This window comes from Lepisma saccharinum, chromosome 7 (assembly GCF_977018435.1).
Source record: "Lepisma saccharinum chromosome 7, izLepSacc3.1, whole genome shotgun sequence".
Taxonomy (NCBI): domain Eukaryota; kingdom Metazoa; phylum Arthropoda; class Insecta; order Zygentoma; family Lepismatidae; genus Lepisma; species Lepisma saccharinum.
In genome coordinates this window covers 39,518,836-39,544,966 of record NC_139235.1, presented here as the reverse complement: position 1 = coordinate 39,544,966, position 26,131 = coordinate 39,518,836, and the positions used below count along the sequence as shown (strand labels likewise).

Below are 26,131 nucleotides of genomic sequence, written 5' to 3'. Positions count from 1 at the left end.
GTTCCAAAAGCATCACATGTAATTTTCCACTATATAGTTTACACATGCCAGTTTTAGGTTACTATTGAGTGAATGAACAGAAATAAAGCTCGACTATTTTATTTCAGGAATGTATGTGTTGGAGAGACGTAAGTTAATCTTCTCAAACACAAAGATGGTTATTTTAAATATTCACTCTTTTTCAGACATTATATGTGTTTATATGTGTGTTCTGCACGAATTTGCACAAATGGGACACCAGAGCACATTTTCTTACATGTCAAATCTTTGAAACATATCCATTCTTTTCATGTTATAGTGAGCATAATAATGTTACAGGTATGTATGCAAAATCAAATGCATCATTATTATTTGCCTTACTGAATTTTTTACATAATTTTAACTTTCTCGGTTGTGATGGCTACCCTGACAGATGGAAAGTGCTTTACAAGAACTGCTTGAGGCATGCATGCATGCCTTCTTGTCACATAAACAATGCAATGTGTGAAGACATTAATAGGCACTTCTTTTACAAATACAGCTGTTGCAGCACATTATTGAAAGAAAATAACAAACTGATTATGGATAAATATTGTATGAGGGAGAGTCAACTGAAAACTTGAATTTCTTTTTGTTTTTATCTACTAACTTTCTGTATGTAGAATTGTATAAGTTTGCTGCATTTTAGCACAGACTCATTACTGATCAAGTCTTCGAGTTTGTGCCTGCACATGTCAAGAATAATAATCTTTGGGGATGATGCCATACAGCACAAACATATCCAGGAGATGTGTAATGGACGTCCTCTGGATATTCATAGGATGTCCCGGAATGTTTAGTAGACATCCATAGGACGTCCCCTGGATATCCATATGTCCGTCCATAGGATATCTAGGAAGAACGTGTTTTGAACATTCTGTGGATAATTTTTGAATGTGTATTTGACATCCTGTGGATCATTTTTGGATGTGTTTTGGACATTACATGGATGACTTTTTGACATGTTTCGGACATGAAATCATGTGATGTTTTTATTTCATTTTAGATAAGGATATATTCTGGACTAAAATTGTACCTAATCTGGACATTATGATGATATTACTCGCACATACTTTGGATATGAAAAGAACATTCCTGGGCTAGATTTACACAAATCGAAGACCTCGAGTACACATATGCTTATAACAAGAACTCCACTCTCTCTCTCTTTCTCACTCACTCAATCACTCACTCACTCAGTCAGTCAGTCAGTCAGTCACTCACTCACTCACTCACTCTCACACACACACACACACATGCACTTACGCACATAAATTCACACACACACACGTATCTACACATCCGAAAAGTGCTTTGTATTCACACGCATAAGCATAGTAAGCAGTGCTTATTCTTGACTACCACGCAAGGCAACGTCCACATGCAAACTGCCATTGTGTTCGAGATGAGACACAAAGAAAGCCTCGTGGCAACTTTCACCTGCTTGGCGCACATGCGTGACTCGCTGAAAAGACAATGGGCCTATGGGCAACTCAATTCCTGTGGGAGATGTTTTTGATTTACGATTTATTACTGCATAACAGAGTTTGAGTACTATGACTGAATGTTTACATGGATATCAAAACATTTATGTCAAATTTGTGATAACACGTGGACGTAATACCACATATCCCATGAATATCCAGAACAAGACGTCCTATGGATATCCAGGATGAGAGATTCTCTGGATATCCAGGATGGGATATCCCATAGACGTCACATGGATATCCCATTTTGGATATCCAGAACGGGACATCCGTAGGATGTCTTATAGACATCCACAATATCGATCGATCTGAATTGGACATTGTGGACGTCCCTTGGAGATGTGTGCTGTATGGGACATCCAGTCATTTAATAAGCAAGCTGCTGCGAAGGTCTGGTCTTTCCACCAATCTGCCTATGAATTAAGCCCCTTGTTGAACTTCTCAATTTCTAAACTTGCTGAAGTGGTAAACATGCATAGAAATATTCAATTTTTGTTTGCTGGAGAATTTATATAAATGTTTGGCTTCCTGAGGGCAAGGAACCACTGTTCTTCACTGGTGCGTGTGTGTAGAGGAGACATTGTCTTTTAAATGACATAAATGACATTTTTTCTTGCAGCCTTGATGTCATTTTGAAAATAACAGTTGATGCCTCATGTAAATTTGAGCTGTATACAATTTGTTCTATAATTTTTTCAGACTTTTAAGGATTTTTATTTGACTCTCCCATATATTCACTTGCAGTGTTATAAATTATATGGGCATGTAACTACTTTTTTACTTTTCGTAGTCTCTGAACATGTGAACATTGACATATGTGTTTGGTGTATTTCAAAGATATTGCTTTCCCATGTCCGAGTAATGTGTCGCACACAGCATGTTTTACATCTATTTGTTCATCTTTTAAGTATTTTCAACTTTCCAAGGAGATTTAGACAAGTCAAATTAATTGAAAGAAAAATGATGATCTGATGAGAATTGCTTCTCTTTTGATTTAGGATGAAGCTGGCTCAGCAGCAATCTTGTCCGTGGAACTTGACGATTCCCTGGGAGGTGCTCCAGTACAGTACAGGGAAGTGCAGGACCATGAATCCCAGCAGTTCCTGTCTCATTTTAAAAATGGTAAGTATGGTTTGCTAATTCGTCATCTTATATTGGTTTTGTACATAAGCACTTATCTAGAAACAGGATTAATAATAATAGTGACACATTCTATAATGCCGAAGTCTGCATGATAGCTGTTAATTACATTACACAACTAACGTATGAGATCCTTTTATATTTTTTTTGATTCATTACCTTCTTCTGGGTCTTCGATCATGATCAATCTTTCAATTGCTGATTGCTTGTCATTATTTTAGATTTTATGTTCATGGCATTCATACATTTAAATTAGGTTACGCCCAAGGCTGAATCTCACTCTGAAGTAAATAAAAATACTATTCTATTCTGTGCTTGCCTTAGTATTTCTGCAAATTCTTCCCTTTTCCTATGCATTTATACTATTTACACATAAAACTTGAACAAGTTTGAAACTACTGCATGATAATAGGCATCACAAGTTACTTTTTAGGATTGAATTTATTAAAAATTAAGTTTCTGTGATATTCAAAAAATACCAAAATTACGTTCTCAAAGCTTAGAGAAAAAATATTTCTCAATATTTTCCAATGATTGTAACATGACATATGGTGCACACGAGATGCACTATTGTAGAAGCTATTGAGTGTATAAATATGTGTGTGTGTGTGTGTGTGTGTGTGTGTGTGAGAGAGAGGGGGGAGTGAAAGGGGTGGAGGTCTTGATGAGTAGCAAAACACTGGTGTGTGGCATACGGTGCCATTGCTCTGCCAACTTACCTTCCAAAGCAGTCCTACTCTTCATGATTTTTTGGTTCTGCAGATATTATCGTATCAGAGCTAATGCAATAATGTATGTCATATTTGACTCATTAGTGATGTTGAAAGTACAAAGTATCACCTGTTGAGACAATTTCACTTAAAAATCAGTTTAAGCTCAGTTTGGCTTGGAAGATCAGTTGGTGAAGTAATGGTATGTATGCCAAAGACAAAGACCTGGTTTGAGTCTTGCATTTTTCATTAACTTTCTAAACACAGTATGTTTGATAATATTAATTACAAGTAATACAAAGAATATTTTGCAGAAAGCAATTTATTTATTGAGAAAATTCCAGATACAGCACAGTTGGCCATTTTACACTGAAATTGTCAACAATGAAAATTCAATGATGATGATAATAAGAAAAAAAATATTAAAAAAATAATAAAAGTAACAAAATAACACAAGTGAATAGCAAATTAACAAAAAATAAGTAAAAGATGGCACTATTTGATATTATTTACAAAGATTTCTTCTAATAGATGACCGAAAGGCAAACTCTGAGGAAAATATATCGATTCTTGATGATATATCATAGTATTGTGTGGCAAGTCTGTAAAAGATAGATCTTTTTTGAATTTCAAGTCTAGGTTTTTCTGTATAAAATAGTCTTGTATTGCGAGTTGACCTCATAGGTACTCTAAAGTGGAATTCCTCAAGAAGTGTGTTGCAGCAGAGTTTGCCATTCACAATTTTGTATAAATAACTGAAATCATTCTGCAAACATCGCTGATAAGCAGTTGGTAAGTTTAGAAAAGACAAGAGATGCGGAGATGAAAAATTGCGTAATGAGGGAACCCTGTATCGAACTATAGCTAGGATGAAGTGAAAGACTGAATCGATTCTAGAGAGATGAGTGGGACATGCCATGGACCAGATGGGAGAGCAGTATTCTATTATTGGAAATGAATGATTTCAAGTACAAGGTGAGGGCTGAGATGTCACTAATTTCAGTGAAACGGTAGAGTAAACCTAAGAGACGCATGGCCTTTTTAGTGGTGCCTAAAATTTGTTCCTCAATTGTGAGCTTTTGGTTCAAAACAATGCCTAGGTCTTCGTCGGAGGATACTGCTTGGATGTTATTGCCAGAGACGGTATAAGATGACTTTAACAGGTTCTTCTTGAGAGAGATGGTGAGAGTAGTACACTTTTCAGGATGTAATGTAAGGCCCCATGTCAGATACCAGGAAGTAAATGTTATGTCATTCTGAAGAAGATGTGAATCGTCGGAAGTGGAGATTTCTCTGAAAATTTTAGTCAACTGCGAAAAGAAGGTAGTTACTAGAGGGAGCTGTGAGATGGTCGGCAATGTCGTCAACGAATAGTATGAATAAGAGAGGTCCTAGAACATTGCCCTGTGAAACTCCAGAGAGGACAGGAAGAAAGTTAGATACAGTCCCTGGAAGAACGACACGTTGTTGGCAATCGCTAAGGTACCCTGTGAGACAGGTTAGAAATTTGTCATGAATGTTGAATATATTGCATAATTGTGAATCAAAAGGTGGTGACTAACAGTATCAAAGGCTTTGGCTAGATCAAAGTATATTACATCTAATTGTGAATTATTTGAAATACATTTGGATGGGTTAAAGTTACAGTGGTGTAAGTCACTTTTTTTTAAAAAAAAAAATACAGACACAGAAACCAGATCTATATAAGTCAATCTGTTAACAGAAAACGTGAAGTAAATCAGATTCATTCAACTGTCAACAGATGACAGTTTAAGGTCTCGTAATAAAGGAAACACCTGCTGTGTTGATCAGCAAAGTGCTGCGAGTCGGACTGTTTTTTTCTTTTTTAAGAAAGTGACCTACACCACTGTAACTTTATCCCTCCATTTCATAGCATGCGAGAGAAAAACAGACAGGTTTGTAAGACAGGAGCTACCAGGAAGAAAGCCATGTTGGTTTGAGCTTAAGTATGGTGAAACAAATTTGTACAGTCTGTCTTTGATTACTTTTTCACAGATGATGGACAGAGGAGAGAGTAAGTAGATTGGTCTGTAAGAAGAAACAAGATTTTTGTTACCACTTTTGTGAATCTGTGTGATGTTAGGTTGTTTCCAAGTGTGAGGAAACACGCCTTACGAGAAACATCTGTTCAAGAGAATGGAGAGGGGATAACACAAGGATTGCACTTTTTTCCTGAGGAACACGGTGTTGCTTTCATCCGGACCTAGGGCACGGTGAGCTGAAAGAGACGACAATAGATTTTCCACCTCATTGGGTGTAATGGCAAGCGTCGTTAGATAGGAGAAATAGACTGGCCTTACGTTTGGCAATGCTGCAAGGGAGGACGGTGGGCGGAAGTTACCGTGAAAATAAGTGTTGAAGATTTCTGCCCTTTGGTCGTCTGTGGCACTTTCACTATCATGTGTAATTTCAGTTGCAATCCTACTATTATTTTTTTTGAGTTTATTAGATTAAAAGTTTTCTGGGTTTTCTGGGGTTATTACAGTGATATTGTCTATATGTTCCTTGTATTTTTTCCAAAGAAGATACTTTGAGTGCCATCGCAGAGCAGCAAAGGTGTTGTGCGTGTGTTCACTCGGGAAGTCCTTCCAAAGTTGCCATGCTTGTGTCTTGTTGGCCAATATATCCAGCACGGAAATCTATGAGAAGCTATCTTCCCTGTAGGGACGAGGTCTGTCACTGTTGCTTGAATGACAGCTGCAAATAGGTCAGCTGCATCGTCGACGGCTCCATCTTCCAAAAGGCCGCAGGGGAAGAAGTCGAGGGAAAGTCTTATCTCCTCCCACAGCGCTCGGTTCCACAGGTAGCGCTTCTTCTGGATCGGGAGTGGATGTCCTCTTCTAGGGGGGTGGGGGAATGAAAATTGACACGTCTAAACTGTCGTGGTCTGAATTCAGGATGTTCTTATGTGGCGTGATACTAATTTCGTTCAGGGTGGACAGAACATAGTCCAGGTTGCTATCCTTCCTGATGTTGAACAAATTGTTGTTTCAGGTTTAAACCACAAGTGAAAGTTTCAATAAACCATGCGTCATTCGTACACTTTGCTGTTCCATTCACGGGGTCTTGCCAGTCAATAGAGAGGTTGAAGTCTCCGAAAAAGGCAACATCCCCAAGAGGAAATGCGGCAAGTAAAGAATCGCGGCATTCTTCCAGGAGATACAAAGGACTGTTTCTATGTGGTCTGTAGAAAGAGCCAAGGAAAAGATTTTTTGTATCGGTCAGTGAAACCTCGACCCACAGTATTTCACAATTCAGTTTCATATCATGGCGTATTTTGCTTGGAAATTTTGCATTCACACAGATCATGACCACACTGAGTTATTATTTAACATTGCCTTGCTATATTCTCATCTTCCTTCACAACTTGTAAAATGTAGTCAGCACACACAAACCAGATTTTTCTTTATTTGTTGTTTTTTATCTGAAAGAAATTTAAAATATGTCAATTCTAATTTGTCTGCAGGCATTCGGTATCTTCCTGGTGGGGTAGCCAGTGGATTTAAGCACTTTGATCCAGATGATGTGCAAATAAGGCTCTTCCAGGTCAAGGGGAAAAGAAATGTTCGTGTGAGAGAGGTATGTAGACAAGTGTGTTTTTATTTGTGTTTTTCAAATAACTTGCGAGTCATCATGCTAATGTTCCAAAATGCTTGTTGGTCACTAAGCATTGCATAGTCTACTAGCTGTTGGCTATTTTAGTCTCTGCTCTTTGAACTGAGATTGTTTTATATCAAGGTACCTGAATATAATATGGCCCACTACCTAATATGGCCTATTTGCTGTTTCAAGTAGTTACGTCGTGAATTCAACAGATGACGTTGGTATGTCATTTAGACTGTCCAAATGACATGAAAGAACCTGTTGGCTGTACATATAGTGCAGTAACTTGAGGACAAAGAAGTGAAATAGCTGGACCTCGTGATTGTGTTCTCTGTGATCTAATATTGCATATGTAAATTATTACTTTAACTGTATCTTCCAAGTGATAGGTGTTTCCATCTCTAGTACATATTATGATAGCTTATAATTTGTACTTTACAACAATGTACTTAGTTTAAACTTCAATCTAAAGTCCTGTTTAAAAGGAAAGAAAAACTAACACTGTGTAAGGTAGACTCAATGTGGCCTACACAGGAATATATCATAAAGGGCATGTGCAAATGTGACATTTGTTACTCTTATGTTCACGTAATGTGTCTGGAAGTCACTAAAGATGATGAAGGACCTATCATTTGCCCAGACTGTGATGTGTATTCCATGGTCTTCTGCTGACAAGTTGATACATCACTTCCTTGTTTATTGGGTTGTAAACAATATTTATTTATTATTTAATCTCATTATGTTATGTAAATAAAATGTAAGTGCATAAATATACTTATCTACCTATAAAAGTAACATTGTGGTACTTCCTTTACAATTTCTGTTGCATTTTTTTGATGTGAAAGAACGCAATATATTGGTAGGTCATACTGGGTACATATGTACCCAATATAGCCTAAACATTACTTTTTAACAAAATCTTCACTGCACCTATATTATTAGATAAAGCATAACTTACACCACATATCATCATTTCACTAAGTAATAAAGACCCGTTTTGGCATGTACTTACTTTATTCTCAAGCTTTCACTACATCATGTGGCTTCCTCAGAAGATAGGACAAGTATAGTAAAGATTTAAGACATGGGAAGGTAAGTTAAAGGTTAAAAAGATAAAAATACTTTAAAAAGTTCAAGACAAAGCAGTGCCCTGTCACTCCTTCCTACTCCAACTCTGGTTGGCAACTCATATTTTTATTTGGAACCGACTCCAATGCTCAGTAAACATCCAGAAATGTTCCCTCTTGTGAATCTTGCAATTAGTTTTACCTTTCTGACTTTGTACACCTTTAGAAACAATCTCAAACCTTAGGTAGGCCATATTGGGTTCAGGTAACTTACATATATATATATATATATATATATATAATCACTATCTGAATTTTGTATTGTGAGGGATTTGTTTCATATCATCCTGTCTGCCTACTTTGTTGTGGTTTTTCCATGTTTTGTGGTTTTACTACATGTATAAAAAGTGTAGACATAAGAATGGGGCAGCTTAATTGGTTCTCTACTGGTAAAGGTAAAGAAAAAGTATAGCATACCCCTGTGCATGCCCACACATGCCATGAAGACATATGGGGTGGATGTGAAGGTAGAGCTCATGGCCATATTTGAGATGATGTGATCAGCATCATGCTCATTTATCTTTACCCCCCAGGGTTGCCTCAAGGTACCCAATGATATGAGGCTGGGTGGGCCTTGGACCTGCACAGAAACAGTCAAATGACTGGAAAATTTTCTGGTCCAGATCACGTGCCCCAGGATTCGAACCCAGGTCTTCCACATGGTAGCCAAATGCCCTACCAACTGAGGTATTGAGTCTCCTTACTCTATTTGTATCTGCTGATGTAGGCAGGCATATTGGTGTATTTGTAAAATTACTGATAATCTTACTGATCTACCTATAAACAGCCTCTAATGTTGTTCAAATTTTAGCAATTTTGTTATTTTTATGAACATAAACATGTAATTCATATACCCTGGATTTGTAAAGGAAATGTCTAGATATGAAGATATGAATTTACTTTTTGAAAGGTAAAGGTACATTGCAGTCATTCCTCAAAGTGGGAGGGGACAGAGGGGGATGCTATCCCTCCAGTTAAGAACATTTTCATAAAGCATCCCCCCATCCACTGCATTATCTCCATGTTGATTCATATAAGCATCACTCCACCTATCCGTAAACTTGACCAAGGATCCCCCAGTTAGGAATTTCCACTTTGAGCACTGATGGCAGACAGTTAGTTAAAAACATTTATTTACAAAGTTAATGTTGCTCAAAGTTTAAATAAAAGTTTGTTTGAAGCCCACTTTATTCAGAGATAGGCTAATTCTTACTGGATGTGGGATCCAAACCACCTTTTTAGTGTTAGATATGTTTTTTATTATTGTTGATTTTGTAACTAACTAACTCTCTAGCCTTCTTAAACCTGAAGGTTCATGGCTGCAGCAACACAGGCCTTCCATCTGTCCCTATCTTGAGCAATATCTATATACTCTTTTCCATCCCTACCGATTTCCCTTAGGTCCATCTCAACGTTGTCCCTATCTTGGCTTTCCTACTGGTCTCTTACCATCAGGTTTCCCAACAAGAATCCTGTAAACTCCTCTTTCCTCTCCCATTCATGCCACATGGCCTGCCCACCTAAGTCTTCTTGATTTAATTATTCTGATAATATCTGGACATGAATACAAATTATGTAGTTCTAAATTATGTAACCTTCTCCACTCACCTGTCTCCTCATCCCTTTTAGGTCCAAATATTTTCCTAAGGATCTTATTTTCAAATACTCTCAATGTATGTTCCTCTTTCAATGTAAGGGACCAAGTTTCACAATACTACAGGCAAAATTACTGTTTTGTATATTTTAACTTTTAGTTTCTTAGATATTAAATGTTGATTTTGTAAGGTTTTGTTATTTTTCATGTATTGTTATGTTAGTTTCATCATAATCAAGGTCCTGTTGTAAAAATAGCCCTTGAAGCCACTCGAAAAAAGTATTTATTTATTTTCAAAATGTGTGCGAAATTACTAGAAATATTTCATGGAAATCGCATGAATGAATTACTTACCTCCCTTACAGGTTGCCACTGATGTGTCTTCAATGAACAAAGGTGATTGCTTTATTCTGGATTGTGGGAAAGACATTTATGTATATGTTGGGCAAAAAAGCAAGCGTGTGGAGAGGCTAAAAGGCATCACAGCTGCCAATCAAATCAGAGATCAGGACCATGCTGGGAGAGCACGTGTACATATTATTGGTGAGTGCAAAGATTTATTCTAAATAATGTAATGTTCTAATATCTTCTTAAAGGATTTTATAATGTTTTCAATTTTTTTTTATTTCTTTAAGGATTTGACTTTAATTAAGATTCATACTGAGAATCTGTTTACAAAATATATTAAATAGAAATTTCTCTCACTTATTATTGTGTAATTAGGATAAGATTAAATGCAACTCCCATTCGGATTTCTTTACAAGTATAACTTATATCTTTTAATACAGTACAGAAAATACACAGTTAGGTGTTCAAAAACAAACTAGTTATTTTTTTTAACCTGGCACTTGTCGACTATCTCAGAGCAATGCCGATGGTTGACACTAACACCTACATTTTTAAAATTCCGTTGATCTTTCTTGGTTCTCAATATCATTTTTACTTCGTTATGTGAATATTACACATTGTTCTTTCATCACGCTCAGTGTACTGTGGCCTGTGAACATTTCTTTGAATTTGTCATCTTTCACAGCTGATACTTTACTGTTACTATCATGATCACTATCTTCTGAATAAAGTATATCGCTCTGCTCCTCACATACACTTTCATAGTCTGTATCGTCCATTAACCATTGCAATATATGAATATTGTCAATCATGAAGAAAGTCACTTAAACCCAAGACCAATACAATTCACGAAAACAAAAAATAAACAAATGGAAAAAAAAAACAGTCCCACGATTGGTCGACACATGAGCGTCATACTAACATCTGACGATTTGTTGACATGATCACTGCAAAGCTCTAATAATGTAAGGGAATGCTCCCCTATTAAATTTATTTATTGAGAAAATTTCAGATCCAGCACGTAGTTATTTTATACTGTAATCATCAACAATGAAAAGAATAAAAATAAAAATAACACAAAAGCATTTACATAAATAAGTCAAGATGGCACAATTAAATATTATTTAGCAACATATGTTCTGATGGTAGACCGAAAGGCGTACTCTGTGGAAAATACATCAGCAATTGATGGAAGGTCGTTATATTGAGTGGGAAGTCTGTGGAAGAGCGATCTTTTTTTAATTTCCAGTCTAGGATTTTCTGTGTAAAATAGATTCGTATTAAGTGCTGTCTGCATAGGCACTCAAAAATGGAATTCGTGGAGGACCGTGTTGCAACGGATTTTGCCATTGACAATTTTGTAAAGATAACTGAAATCATTCAGTAAATGGTGCTGATAGGGAGTCTGTAAGTGTAATAGGACAGGAGATGCAGTGTTGAAAAATTTCATAATGAGTGAACCCTGTAACAAAGCCAGGAAAAAGTGAAGAACAGAATTGATTCTAGATAGCTGCCATGGACCATATTGAAGAGCAGTATTCCATTATTGGGGTCTTAATGACTTGAAGTATAAGGTGAGGGCTAAGAGGCACTAATTTCAGTGAAACTATACAGTAAATGAGATGCCTTTCCTTTTTTTGGTGCTTCTAATATGTTCTTCAAATGTGAGTTTTTGGTCTAAAACAATGCCTACGTCTTTGTGAGAGGATACTGCTTTGATGTTATTGCCAAAGATGGAGTAAGATAACTTTAATAGGTTTTTTTTTGAGAGAGATGGTGAGAGTAGTACATTTTTCAGGATTTAATGTAAGGTTCCATGTCAGGCAATATGAAATAAATGTTTTGTCATTCTGGAGAAGATGAGTATAGTTGGAAGTGGAGATTTCTCTGAAAATTTTAGTCATCTCCGAAAAGAAGGTAGTTACTATAGCCAGCTGTGAGATGGTCAGCAAGGTCATATACGAATAATATGAATAAGAGGAGTCCTAGAACACTGCCTGGTGGTACTCCAGAAGGACATAAAGAAAGTTGGATATAGCTCCTGGAAGGACTACATGTTGTTGGCAATTGCTAAGGTAATCTGTGAGCAAGTTATGAAAGTTGCCATGAATGTTGAATCTATTGTATAATTTGTGAACCAAAAGACAATGACTAACAGTATCGAAAGCTTTGGCTAGATCAAAATATATTACGTCCAGTTGTGGATTGTTTGAAATACATTTCATACCATGTGAGAGAAAGATAGATAGGTTCGTAAGACAGGAACTACCATAAAGAAAACCATGTTGATTTTGAGCTTAGGTACAGCGAAACAAATTTATATAGCCTGTCTTTGATGATTTTTTCTCAAATGATGGACAGAGGAGAGAGTAAGGAGATTGGCCTATAGGAAGAAGCAAGGTTTTTGTTGCCACTGTTGTGAATGGGGAGGAAAAATGCCTTCCAAGAAACATCTATTCAGAAGAATGTAGAGTGGATAAGACAGGGATTCCTCACTTTTCCTTAGGAACATGGTGTTGATATTGTCTGGCCCTGATGCACAGTGAACTGGGAGAGACAATAGATTTTTCACTTCATCGGTTGTAGTGGCAAGCTTTGTTAGAAAGAACAGACTGATCTTACGTTTGGCAACATTGCAGACAGAAGTTACTGTGGAAATGTCACCTATCACACTTTCACTATTGTGTGTAATTTCAAGAGGAATTCTGCTGTTGTTTCTTCTCGAGTTTATTAGACTGAAGAAGTTCTTAGGATTTTCCTGGATTGTTGCAGATATTGTTTATGTATTCTTTGTATTTGTTTCGAAGAAGATACTTTGAGTGCCTTTGACGAGCAGTGAAAGTATTGTAAGTGTGTTCACTCAGGAAGTCCTTCCAAAGTTGCCAGGCTCGGTTCTTGTTAGCCAGTACATCTCACACTTCGGAGTCGAACCAACATGGAAATCTGTGAGATGCTGTTTTTCCCGTAGGGACGAGGTTGTTCACTGTTGCATGAATGACAGCTGTATCGATGATGGTTCCATCTTTCAGAAGGCCCCAGGGGAAGGAGTCGAGGGAAAGTCTTTATCTCCTCCCATGGTGCTTGGTTCCACAGGTAGAGCTTCTCGATCGAGGGGTGATTACCTCTTCTAGTAGGTGGGAGGATGGAAATAGACACATCCAAACTATCGTGGTTGGAGCTCAGGAGGTTCTTATGCAACGTACTGTTTATATTGTCCAATGTGGACACAACATAATCCAGGTTACTGTCCTTCCTGGTGTTGAACAAATTGTGCTGCTTTAGCTTTAAACCAGAAATGAAAGTTTCAATGAACCATAAGTCATTTGCACAATTTGCGATTCCATTACCAGGGTCTTGCCAGTCAACAGACAGCTTGAAGTCTCCAAAAAGCGCAACATCCCCCAAGCTTGGAAAGAATCAAGAAATTACAAAAAAATAAGTACCACTTGTCTACTTGTCCACTTGGAAAAATAATAATAATAATCATAACAGAAACAAAAACAGTAATGTACTTCCCATAACTAGAAGTTTTATTCTCATAGTTTAAAACAACGAATTTTGGGTGATTGTACGTGATGGAAATTGGAAATATACCATCTTTTGTCCAAGAAAATTTATGTAGAGACAGTGGAAAACAGTTCTGCTAGAAGACAAATAAGTGCATTTCCATTCTGCTGAGGCAGCTTCAATCAGCTGAAGTTGTACTTCATGCGAGAATGTTTCAGACATTTTTGTCATCATTGGAATGTCGCAAACAAGATAGAAGGGTGACTTACTTATGTCAGTGTAATATTTATATATTATAAAATATCAGAATTAAGCTGTTCAGCACAATTGTGCTAGTTTTTCCATCATTGTCGAAAATTTCCACTACAATTTACCCTTATAGGATTTTTGCTCTTTTGCAGACTTATTTCTCTTGGATCGAGGTTTATTTTCTTCATGCACGAAGCCCCTTTTCTCTGCCATTTAGTGATATCTTCTTACTGCTGTTGTAAGAGTGAGTGTAGGGTTTTATTATTGAGGTGACTCACCTGAAAATGTCTATTTGAGCCAGTCATTAGAAGGATGATAGGGTTATCGACGATTGTTCTTTCTTCGCTATAGTCTAGGTAATCTGGACATTCGTCTGTGCGATTCTTGTCTGACGAGATTTACTGTAAGGTTTGGGAAATCCAAAACTTTATATCTTCTGTCGTAGCATGAACTTGTATAGTGTTTCCAAGTCCTCATGCAGTTGTACTGAACTGGTGTAGTGATCTGCTTCAGGAAACCATATGTTACTTGGACATTACTCTTGACAGACGATTAACCTTCAGGCAATACATCTAAGGCACAGTCAACAAAGCTTCACAGCGCATGAGAAAACTATATCCCATCTTGAAGAGCCAGGTGCTTTCAATAAAAAGATTAAACACTTACAAAGCAGTAAAATGGAATTTCATCACAAACACCTGTGTATACCCTGTCCCAGCTAACTGTAGAGCAGGGCCGTGCATATCGGCAGAGGAGGAAAATCATGTGGTGAAAGTGCAGCATTGCCAACCGTACGGTCCTAACCATACATGTACAGTCCAGACCTTAGTCCGTACGCTAAATGAAAGGCTTGTCAAAATTTGCTCTTGCAATTTTATCCTTAATATTTCCCTAAGAAATTCTTAAACCAATTGTACAGACCTGGAGACAAAAATACGGTCCGTTTGCCATGTATGTTTGGTATTATACTTTTCAAAGTTTGCAATGCTGCATATCGAAGGAGGAAGTCAGGAGGAAATCGGGAAAACTCCCGTCGCCCATTACACAATCCCGTTCCCCTCACTGTTCATTGGTTGAGCCGTCTCGTGTCACTACTTGTGCAGAGACTTGTTCTCGTTCGCCTGGTCTACAGTTAGCTGGTATAGGATAATACTAAAGTATAGCAGCACCACACACTGTTGTATGTGGCCAGATTTAAATATATTCAGAATTGGAATGGAAGAATCATCACAGGAGCTGGTAAGAGTTCATTATTCTGTTACATAGTTGTTTTTAGCACTAAAAATTATTTTAAAAATAAGTAATACTAACTTAGATTAAAATTGAACTTACTTACGTGAGTGAGTATGATGTTTAGAAAACAATGTTTCAGGGTACTACTGGGACAGGTTCATATTTTCTCTAGGCACTAATCATAATGCTGCGTCACTAAGTGTTAAAAAAGGATTAGGCTAGAGGTTTGGTTAAGAAACACTTGAACCAATCACTGCCAACATTCCTGTCTAAAAACAACCAGTTAAAAATCCAGTTTTAAAAAATTCCCCATTTCCCATGAGACCTCTTAGACCCGGAGTCTTATAAAATCTGTAAAACACGTTCAGTTGCACAGCCAGCACTGGCGATCAACTCCAGTTCGAGAAGTCATGAAGGTTATTTCCCCTCCATCGCTGTTCCACCTTTCCCTCCATTATGTCACCATTCCAATTTGAACTCCCGGCCGCTCTGACAACTTCCGGAGTAACATGGAATCCTATCTTTCGTTCTTTTTTCATTGCTCTGTCCCATTTTTTTTAAAAAGTTTTACCCATCCTTTCTCTAAATTACCATCATCCCTGTTAAGTTTTATATTTCTCCCAGTGCAAATGTTTGCGGTCTCTAATGTCATCCTCATGTTTCCCCCATCTTATATGCATGCTTCTTCCAGTTTGTCCGATATACTGTTTTATTTTAAAAAATATTGAATTAAATTATCATTATTGTTGTTATGGTTACTATTGTCATATCTATTGCTATTAAATATTGTTAAAATTTGAGTGCTTTGTTCTTATTCTTGCTATTATTATTATTATTTTTAGATGAATACAGCAATGTCCAAGAGCATGCCAAGTTCTTTGAAGCTCTTGGATCAGGATCTCCTGGAGAAGTGCCTGAGGAAAGCACTGAGGATGATGAGGAATTTGAGAAGAAACGAGAGGTAAGCACGTATTTACGTTAAGATTCAACAATAGGAGGTGAAAAATCATGATAAACAGCTATTTCACTTTTATACATTTAATATAATTAGAGCTGAGCCAATCCAATACCCTGACCAATTCCTACCGATACTGTTGCCAATAACGATACTTGTATAATTTTTCCAGTACATAATAACAAAGGCTAGTTACCAAGTCATACTAACTCGTCACATATCCAGACAGATACCTACAAATATAATTTGGGGAGCCTGTCGGAGCAAAGTGTCTCAGAAATACAATAATAAGTGTTTCTATTTAATTCGTTAATATAATATATATTGATCTATTTGTAATACTAATATGTAAATTAATTAATTGGTACTTAATTACTGCAATGCATATGGAGTAATATTGTATGTAACCACAGACTAAGAATCGGAGGATAGACAATGCTAATACCTATTTTGTTCTTTGTTTCTTGACTAAAAGTATTGTTATTGTTGTTGGTATTATTGCATGAATACGTAAAAAGATGCTTAAGAATAGATATATAATAGCATGTATTTGTTATCTAGCTTACGTGTAGTTAAGACTGTTAAAATCTGTTTACAACTGTCCTGGCATGGAAATTAATGTCAGAAAAGTAAAAAAATTAAATATTTATTGAATAACAAAAAAAAAATTATGTCACATCCAGTTCATGAAAAGTCAACTTCCTGATTAATAATTTTTGTACATTATTATAAGTAGTAATGTACATAAATCTTTAGAGGGGCCTCCACGATGGCATAGTGGTAACGTCATCACCTTGTAATTAATAAAGATAATTATTACCAGAACCAACACAGACTCAATATCTCAAAACAATCACCAATGAATGGCGGGAAAATATTCTACAACCAGCTGCCTCATGACATAAAACTGATATCTCCAAAAAATAAACAAATACAAACAATAAAAAAATATTTGACAGAGATCTATCAGAGAATTCATGGAACAAGACAATACAAGGCCATGTACTAAACAATATGTAGCCTATTGTAATTGTATTTTTATTTCAATCATGCAACAAAGATAATGTGTTTTTATTTTTATTGTAGTGTAATGAAGTGTATTTTTCAATTTTTACTTTGGTGTAGTGATGTAATGTGCTACACAATGTTTCATCTTTTTTATCATCGTGTACTAAACTAATTATTATTTCATTATGTATCTTGACGTTTTCCATGCCCTTTTAATCAAGGGTCAACAGAAGAAAATAAAATTCAAATTCAAATCAAAGATTCGATACCCGGTGGAGGCAAAAAGTGGTTCAAATCCCACTTTAAACTGTAGGTACAGTCCTGATTAGCCTATCTGTGTATGAAGTGGATTTATAACTCAAACTCGAAGTCATTGTTCTTTAGTACTGTCATTCAAAGCCATAGGGTCCCAATCTAATCTCTGCTTAAATAAATAATCCTTAATTGGCTGATAGCAGCAATAACTATGAAAGACTTACATAGAAGGGAAGAATACAAGAAATTACTGAATCCACTTCAGACTTGAATGTAGATAAAATAAGCTAATTTAACGACTTTGTCCCTCTTTTCCAAGAACTCTGCAACTACCTGACCCGGCATTAGCGCAGTGTGTGGTTTGAAAACATCCACCTATCTTACCCCCATGAGCTTTCAAGCAAGAATTGGTAATGAATGATTTATTAAGTAAGCAGTTACATGCCTTCATGGTCATGTTTGGGTTCAGCTTGTCATCTGCTTCCATGAGGGTGGGGGTTTATTACCCAGTGTTTCTAGGAAAATCTATGGAACTTCTAGTGCTGGTCTCCCAATCTGTCGCAAGGAAAGGTGAACAAAAAAGGACAAATGTTGAGAAGAGCTGTTGTTTGCCTGCTTTTCTAGCCACTGAAAATCTTTGCTATTGGATGGTATTGGTAGATAAAAATCAATGGATACTTACTGATGCTGATACCACCAGTATTGGCTGATACTGATACATTGGTATCAGCTCAGCCCTAAAAAAATATATGTAGATTATTGCTAAAGAAACTCAATTTGGCTGGCTTCCCTAATCTATATGCATAAAATTCTGAAGAATAAAGGTAGAAACGCCTGATAGTAAAATTTTACACTGTGGAAGCAATTTTTAATGAAGTTGCGAATGTTGGAAAACTCATGGGTCTGTTGATACTCAACTATCACAGTGTTAATGAAAACATGTGTGGTTTCATGTTAGCTGTTAAAATTGTTCTATGATATGGGTAACACACACGCACAGTTTTTTGGGGCAAAAATTTCGTTCTTTGAATGGTTGGTTACAGGCCTTTTTTTACATCACACTTTTTGAACAGGCCCATAAGTTGAAACATAGTATTCAGTTTTGGAGAACCAATTTTAAGGTACTATATGACTTCTGGAGAGCAGGAGCTAGCCTAGATAGAATCTTGCATAAAATACTAGAATAACTAAAATCAGTGTTAAATTCAAATTTTATTACATCAATTGAAAGTAATATTTCAGTAGGAGGGTTAGTATGAGATCAATTCAGTACATTTTTAAAAATCTGGAGAACAGTTGAATACACATAATTTGTATTTGTTATATAAAATGGTTGCAGAAAACATTTTCTTCCTCAAATAACTGTTTCTGTGTAGAACGTGTGTTAACAAATGAATTATCAAAACATTCTTACATTCTTCAATACTTCAAAGAAATGGTTAGATATGAAACTTCTTTCTGTTAACAATGATTTAATAAAACATATTGTTGGAATATCTATAGCAACAAAAGTACACGTGCTTTGTAGAATCCTGCAACATTTTTTGACTGGACATGTCAAGTTTGTTTCTTGGCAGTTTAAATGGTATGCTCTTTAAAAACAAAATAATGTCAAATTAGTCAATGTAAATATGCAAAATAAGGTAGATAATTCTTGATGAGGTGTGATGAGCATTGAATGATGTACCTCCCCATGGTTAAGTGGAGTTGTCTCCTTGAGAGCATTGACTGTGTAAATTGAATGCAAGTTTAATACAGAAAAGCAAGTGAATTTTGAAAATAATTCTTTAATATATTTTCGGAGATGTAAACATTGTTGTTGTGTTATGGTTGGTTATTTGTTCCTTTTGTGCCATTGAGAAATTAGAGTTCCAATTTGGATGGCAGCAAATGCACTGGAATTGATAAAATTCCAAATAATAAACATGTGGATAACATAAGTTTATGCTTCATGTTTATAATATTTCAAGAGCAATTACCTCTTCTTGAAACATGAATGTTCATTATTTTGTAGACTACAGAGAACAGTAGACATACATTCATGTAACCATCTAGAAGTAATGTGGGCAAAATTACTTTAAGATATGAAATTTCCACTACAAAACTTCCCAATAACAGATATTTAGGACCAGTATACAAAACTCCCCTCTTCGAATTTCTCGAAAATATTTACCTGACATATAGAACAGGTGTTTTTAAGGGATATCAGAAGGCTTTAAAGTGCAAAGACACCAGTTACTGAGAAATGGTTATTTCTAGCAAAAATGATGAAATAGTGTGTAAAATCTCCAGAGGGAATTTGGTATGCTGTAGCTTACCAATCTGATACAAAATTATGAAAATTCTGCGAATAACTCAAATTGTCCATTTACCTCCTTAACCCCTTCCCTGGGGTTAAGGGAAGTACGACCAAAAAAAATATATCTATATATAAATGCAACCGCAATTCATGTCGTAATAAATATTGCAAAAATGAACTTGAAAAAAGTCTTGCCGCAAAATGAAGCTAAGGAAAACAATCTATATATAGACTCTGTCGACATTAGGTAAGGTCAAAGGTAAGGTTCTCCCTGCATGTAGTACCATGCCTTGAAGGTACATTTAGGGGATGTGGGAGTAGGGCCCAACACCCCCACTACATATTATCGATCTCAGCAATTTTTTAGATGCCTTTACCCTCCAGGGTTGCCCCAAAGTACACATTGATTTGAGGCTGGGTGAGCTCCAGAGCCACTTTATGCAGGGACTAGGCCAGTAAAATTCCGACCTCGGAAGACCCACCCCACAAATTAAACCTGGGTCTCCAGTCAGACACCCTACCAACTAGACACCATGGCTCTAATTCCATATTGCAAAAAAATATTTTTCAGGAACTCTCAAAACATCAACAATGGGCTATTTGATAGCCAGTAGCCCACATAGACTAATAATAGCACAAGAAAGTGGTGTCTATAAAAATGACTTGCAGCAATACAAGAACTGTTAATTTTGAAATACCATCTATATATAGATGCTCTGCAAAAAAGGCCTAATTTTAGAATATACTGTGGGTTAATACACGTAACCTAAAGGAAGGAGAGAAATAGAGAAGGATCTGCAATTTGGTTTGCCTTGTAAAAATGAACTCTGTATTCACACATTTAGTTTATAAACCAGGGTACATGAATTACACTTTTATGTTCACTAAAAATAATATTGTAGCGCATTACATGAAATAACAGGTTGTTTAGATAAATATTGAATGGGTACAATTATAAACAATTTTACTGATAAACTATAACACAACAATATCAGTTGATATTGATTAATCTGTTCCATCCCTAAAATATATATTATTATTTCAGGAAGTTGTTACTTTGTACAAGGTCAGTGATGCAAGTGGAGAAATTACTGTCGACAAAGTTGGTGAGAAGCCACTGCACCAGGTGATGCTAGTTCCAGAAGTAAGTATTATTTTGCTCTGAATCTCATTTGCTATAGACAGCTACCCAAATATACTTTGGATATAGAATTTATTTCATCCATTTAAATAGGATCAATTTCATAAATTTAAATAGGACCTATTTCATATTTCAGCACTTTGTATATTCATGTAAGATTTATGTACATGTTTTGGAATAGTAATAGAATTTGATGTGCAAATTTTGTTAAAAATTGCTTCTCTGTAACACAGTAATTAAGGTTTCTTTGCAAATGCTACATATTCTCATTTGGTAATCTTTAAAGATTTTTCTCTATCAGAAAATATGCAAAATAAACAACCCTTTAACTGCCTCAACATAGATAAGAAAGATTACAGTGAGCAAAATACAATTGATTGAGAATTTAGGGAAAAAGGAAATTGTGACTGGACAAAGGTTTTTATCTGTCTCTTCAATATTCTGTGCCAGTATTCTAAACCAAGTAAACCGTTCCCACTGTTTCAATTATATCCAGTCCAGAAATGTTGCAATTTCCCACTGCCATTGTCCTATTGTTCACATGTAAGAATAGTGACAGCTATGAAGCAAATAATACAACCAGAAATACCTATTAGAAAATCTTGAAAGGTTGGTGGTCAACTCGACTCGAGCTGGGGTCCATTAATTTTCAGTGTTTACTAATTTTCACATGGATTTGTCAATAACATGCACAGCATGGCCGTATTTAGAGGGGGGGTTTCTAGGGTTCAAACCCCCCCCGAAACATCTGACATGTTGGATTAATGGAAGTTCAGAAACCAAAATCTGTATTTTCAATTTTTTTTTCGAAGAATCACACAAATACAAGGAGACAATGTTGAAACGATAGAGCTAGAATTTTCATACATTTGGAATTCTGAAAGTTGAGTGAAACAGGATTTATTCTCGGAATTGCAGTCTACCCATGACCCCTCCATTTTCATTTATGCTGTCCTCTTTCCAGTTTAGTTCCTGCGTCACAAGGAATATACACTGAAAATTCCCTTATGATTGTCCCAAAATTCCCTTTCCAACTTTTAAATTCCCTGTCCGATAAAGTTGAAAATCCCCCTTGATAGGAGTTCAAACCTAGGATCTCCAGTTTCGTAGCGCATTACGCGATTGAGGTTACAATCCATGCACCAGGCTGTTTTTAAAGAGAGTAACTGGTTCCACACTTTTCAAATTCCAAAAATTAAGTTATAAGGTTAAACAACAAAAACTTTATGACTAAAATTTCTATCTAAATTTTAGAGCTTTTTCTTGAAGGTATCTTAAAATTTGATAACAAAGTATAATAATTGTGCATTTCAGTACACACTGTACGAAACGTAAAAAAAACAAAACAAAAACAAAAAAAAACTTGTGCTCGATATTCACTCATCTGCTGAATTGAGTAAGCCCTCTTAAGGATATAATAATAATAATAATTATTATTATTATTATTATTTTCGAATAAAATTGTTTTATTATTATGAAATTTTAATTATTATTGTATAATTATTGTTATTATTTCTATTATTCAAATTTCTGGCGACGCCCATGGGAACAATTATGAATGAACCCCCCCCCGAAAATTTTTCTTGCCTACGGCCATGATGCACAGCAAGATTCACATGTAAAATTTTAAGATAACAATCTTATCTTTAATTTCTCTAAAAAATAATAACTAAAAATGTATATTCTTGTTAAAAACAAAACCACTCAAAACAAATGAATACAATATGAAACACTTTAAAAGTGTGTCCTAGCTTTTCACTTCACCTCTGTCATCATTGCACATGACAGTTTTTTTCCAAGCCCTACAAATTTATAGTTCAAAGTATTTAATCAGATTCATATATTCTTGATCACTATAAAGTACTTTACCACACAAATCATGATTATACAATTCAGAATCAATATGCTATACAATCTATTAGATTAGTATTGCTGAGGTTCAAATTGTCAACAATGTAGATTAGTTTTTGAAATACGTAATTTACAGCACTGAACTTGTATATTAAAAATAATAATATTACAGAATAGTAATTTGTGTTCATTTACTACAGATTCATTTGCTTGTGTGTGTGTGTGTGTTTATCGAAATTGATTATATATGCAATTCAAATTATACATATAGATAGATTTCATTATTTAATATGGTTTTCTAGTCCCACCTGCTTGTCATTAAAGTGTTTCTTGAAATCTAAAATATGTCAAATGCAATTGTTTTTTATTAAAATAGTGCTAGTGCTTGCATCACTAACAAAAATAGCATAATTTTAGTATGATTTATGCTGTTGTTAGTTATTAACTGAAAGACTTAATACTTAAGAAAAATTATTGGTAATTTAAAACTTGTGAAATTATAAGTATAGCTAATGTACTAATTATTATATTTATTTTTATTAATACAGGAAGGAAGTGGACAGGTAATTATCTTAAATAGTAGCTTCATGGTGATTGGAGAGCTGTTAGGAAATTCTTCTTCCGTAAAATAATTTTTAATGCAGCTACACAATGCTTTTTTCCCCTCCTTTTAATATTCACATTTATTTTTCAGAAAGTCTGTTAAGGTGTAAATATTGCAATCAGGTTGCTGTCTGTGGAATTTCTTGTGCACTATTGACTGTGACACTTCATATCGCAATCAAAATCTTATATTTGTCTTAAATCTTCTATACACTAATTGTCTTCACATAAACTTGTTTTTCATGAATCATTTGCACAGCAAACTGCATTTATCTCTTTTCACTGATTCACTTTTTACACTTTTCAGTTAATTTTGCCAGAAGAATTTAGTTTTTTAATTGTTTTCTGTTGCTTGTGCTTGGTTCTTGTGTATTTGTTGTTTTCTTCAAAGCTTACTGTATTGGCAAAATATAATTAATGGCTGTGACTTCTTAAAGCAATGTCCTATTCTTGCTTTGCTCATATAAACTTCATAATTCAAAATATAAAATTAATTCTAATTTATTGATATTACAGGGTAAGTATGATTTCTATTTATGGTGATCGTACTTTTATGGCTGCACTGGGCATTTGCCTTCCAGCAAAAACATTTTTGAAAATTCCTCTCCTTTTGAATAACTACTATGATATTCTAAATTCTGAAAAATTACGTCTCATTAGAATTCCTTCTAGAGCATTCTTAGTGTACCATCATGTAGTTTGCTTATACTATTGTTGAGATATCTGCAATAGTTACATGGCAGCACAAGCCTATATTTTCTGTCACAAATACCTAGACAACAGGAAAAGCAAACCACACGAGAATTCACTTGAAAGCTGTAGTAGGAATTTTGAACAGGTTTATTTATTTATGAGAATTTGGAACACCATAGCAGTTTTCTAAAAGGAAAATTTTTGAAAAATTACTTTGCTGGTGGAGGGCAAAGGTTCAGAATAATCTTAAAACAAAAATTCAAACGTTATGTCAAATTAATTAATTCTCTGGGTTCTTTTTATAATCTGTCACCATTCAATTGGCTGTTGGAGTCTATGATTTGGATTATATTACATATCAATACAGAGAACCAGTATATTTTAGATTTCACTTCAGCATCACCAGGGGACTACAAAGGAGTACTTGTTCACTCATTAATTTTATTCACATTCCATTCAGAATGTTTTTTTAGTAACTATTGCCATGCTTGCAGCAGTACTACCTATATTGCTGCAATGCTTGTAGCACTACTACCTCTATTGCTGCAATGCTTGTAGCACTACTACCTCCATCACTGCAGTGCTTGCAGCTCCACCATCTCAATCGCTGCAGTGGTTGCAGCTCCACCATCTCAATCGCTGCAGTGGTTGCAGCTCCACCATCTCAATCGCTGCAGTGGTTGCAGCTCCCGATCTCAATCGCTGCAGTGGTTGCAGCTCCCGATCTCAATCGCTGCAGTGGTTGCAGCTCCCGATCTCAATCGCTGCAGTGGTTGCAGCTCCCAATCTCAATTGCTGCAGTGGTTGCAGCTCCCAATCTCAATTGCTGCAGTGGTTGCAGCTCCCGATCTCAATTGCTGCAGTGGTTGCAGCTCCCGATCTCAATTGCTGCAGTGGTTGCAGCTCCCTATCTCAATTGCTGCAGTGGTTGCAGCTCCCTATCTCAATTGCTGCAGTGGTTGCAGCTCCCTATCTCAATTGCTGCAGTGGTTGCTGCTCCCTATCTCAATTGCTGCAGTGGTTGCAGCTCCCGATCTCAATTGCTGCAGTGGTTGCAGCTCCCGATCTCAATTGCTGCAGTGGTTGCAGCTCCCGATCTCAATGGCTGCAGTGGTTGCAGCTCCCGATCTCAATGGCTGCAGTGGTTGCAGCTCCCGATCTCAATCGCTGCAGTGGTTGCAGCTCCCGATCTCAATCGCTGCAGTGGTTGCAGCTCCCGATCTCAATCGCTGCAGTGCTGGCAGCCCTACCATCTCAATCGCTGCAGTGCTGGCAGCCCTACCATCTCAATCGCTGCAGTGCTGGCAGCCCTACCATCTCAATCGCTGCAGTGCTGGCAGCCCTACCATCTCAATCGCTGCAGTGCTGGCAGCCCTACCATCTCAATCGCTGCAGTGCTGGCAGCCCTACCATCTCAATCGCTGCAGTGCTTGCAGCCCTACCATCTCAATCGCTGCAGTGCTTGCAGCCCTACCATCTCAATCGCTGCAGTGCTTGCAGCCCTACCATCTCAATCGCTGCAGTGCTTGCAGCCCTACCATCTCAATCGCTGCAGTGCTTGCAGCCCTACCATCTCAATCGCTGCAGTGCTTGCAGCCCTACCATCTCAATCGCTGCAGTGCTTGCAGCCCTACCATCTCAATCGCTGCAGTGCTTGCAGCCCTACCATCTCAATCGCTGCAGTGCTTGCAGCCCTACCATCTCAATCGCTGCAGTGCTTGCAGCCCTACCATCTCAATCGCTGCAGTGCTTGCAGCCCTACCATCTCAATCGCTGCAGTGCTTGCAGCCCTACCATCTCAATCGCTGCAGTGCTTGCAGCCCTACCATCTCAATCGCTGCAGTGCTTGCAGCCCTACCATCTCAATCGCTGCAGTGCTTGCAGCCCTACCATCTCAATCGCTGCAGTGCTTGCAGCCCTACCATCTCAATCGCTGCAGTGCTTGCAGCCCTACCATCTCAATCGCTGCAGTGCTTGCAGCCCTACCATCTCAATCGCTGCAGTGCTTGCAGCCCTACCATCTCCATTGCTGCAGTGCTTGCAGCCCTACCATCTCCATTGCTGCAGTGCTTGCAGCCCTACCATCTCCATTGCTGCAGTGCTTGCAGCCCTACCATCTTCTGTCTTCTCCATCGCTGCAGTGCTTGCAGACCTACCATCTTCTCTGTCTTCTCCATCGCTGCAGTGCTTGCAGACCTACAATCTCCATTGCTGCAGTGCTTGCAGACCTACCATCTCCATTGCTGCAGTGCTTGCAGACCTACCATCTCCATTGCTGCAGTGCTTGCA

The 26,131-nt window shown here is 36.8% G+C and overlaps 1 protein-coding gene across 2 annotated transcripts in view; it reads left to right on the top strand.

Annotated features, from left to right (window-relative positions):
- Gel (Gelsolin) overlaps positions 1-26,131 on the top strand; it is a 136,053-nt gene that overhangs the window by 64,967 nt on the left and 44,955 nt on the right. For both annotated transcript variants that reach the window (XM_083125180.1, XM_083125181.1), the window contains exons 4-8: positions 2,504-2,627; positions 6,843-6,955; positions 10,066-10,243; positions 15,880-15,998; positions 20,600-20,698. In XM_083125180.1, the coding sequence (XP_082981306.1) occupies positions 2,504-2,627; positions 6,843-6,955; positions 10,066-10,243; positions 15,880-15,998; positions 20,600-20,698 (633 nt within the window). The remainder of the gene's footprint in view (positions 1-2,503; positions 2,628-6,842; positions 6,956-10,065; positions 10,244-15,879; positions 15,999-20,599; positions 20,699-26,131) is intronic.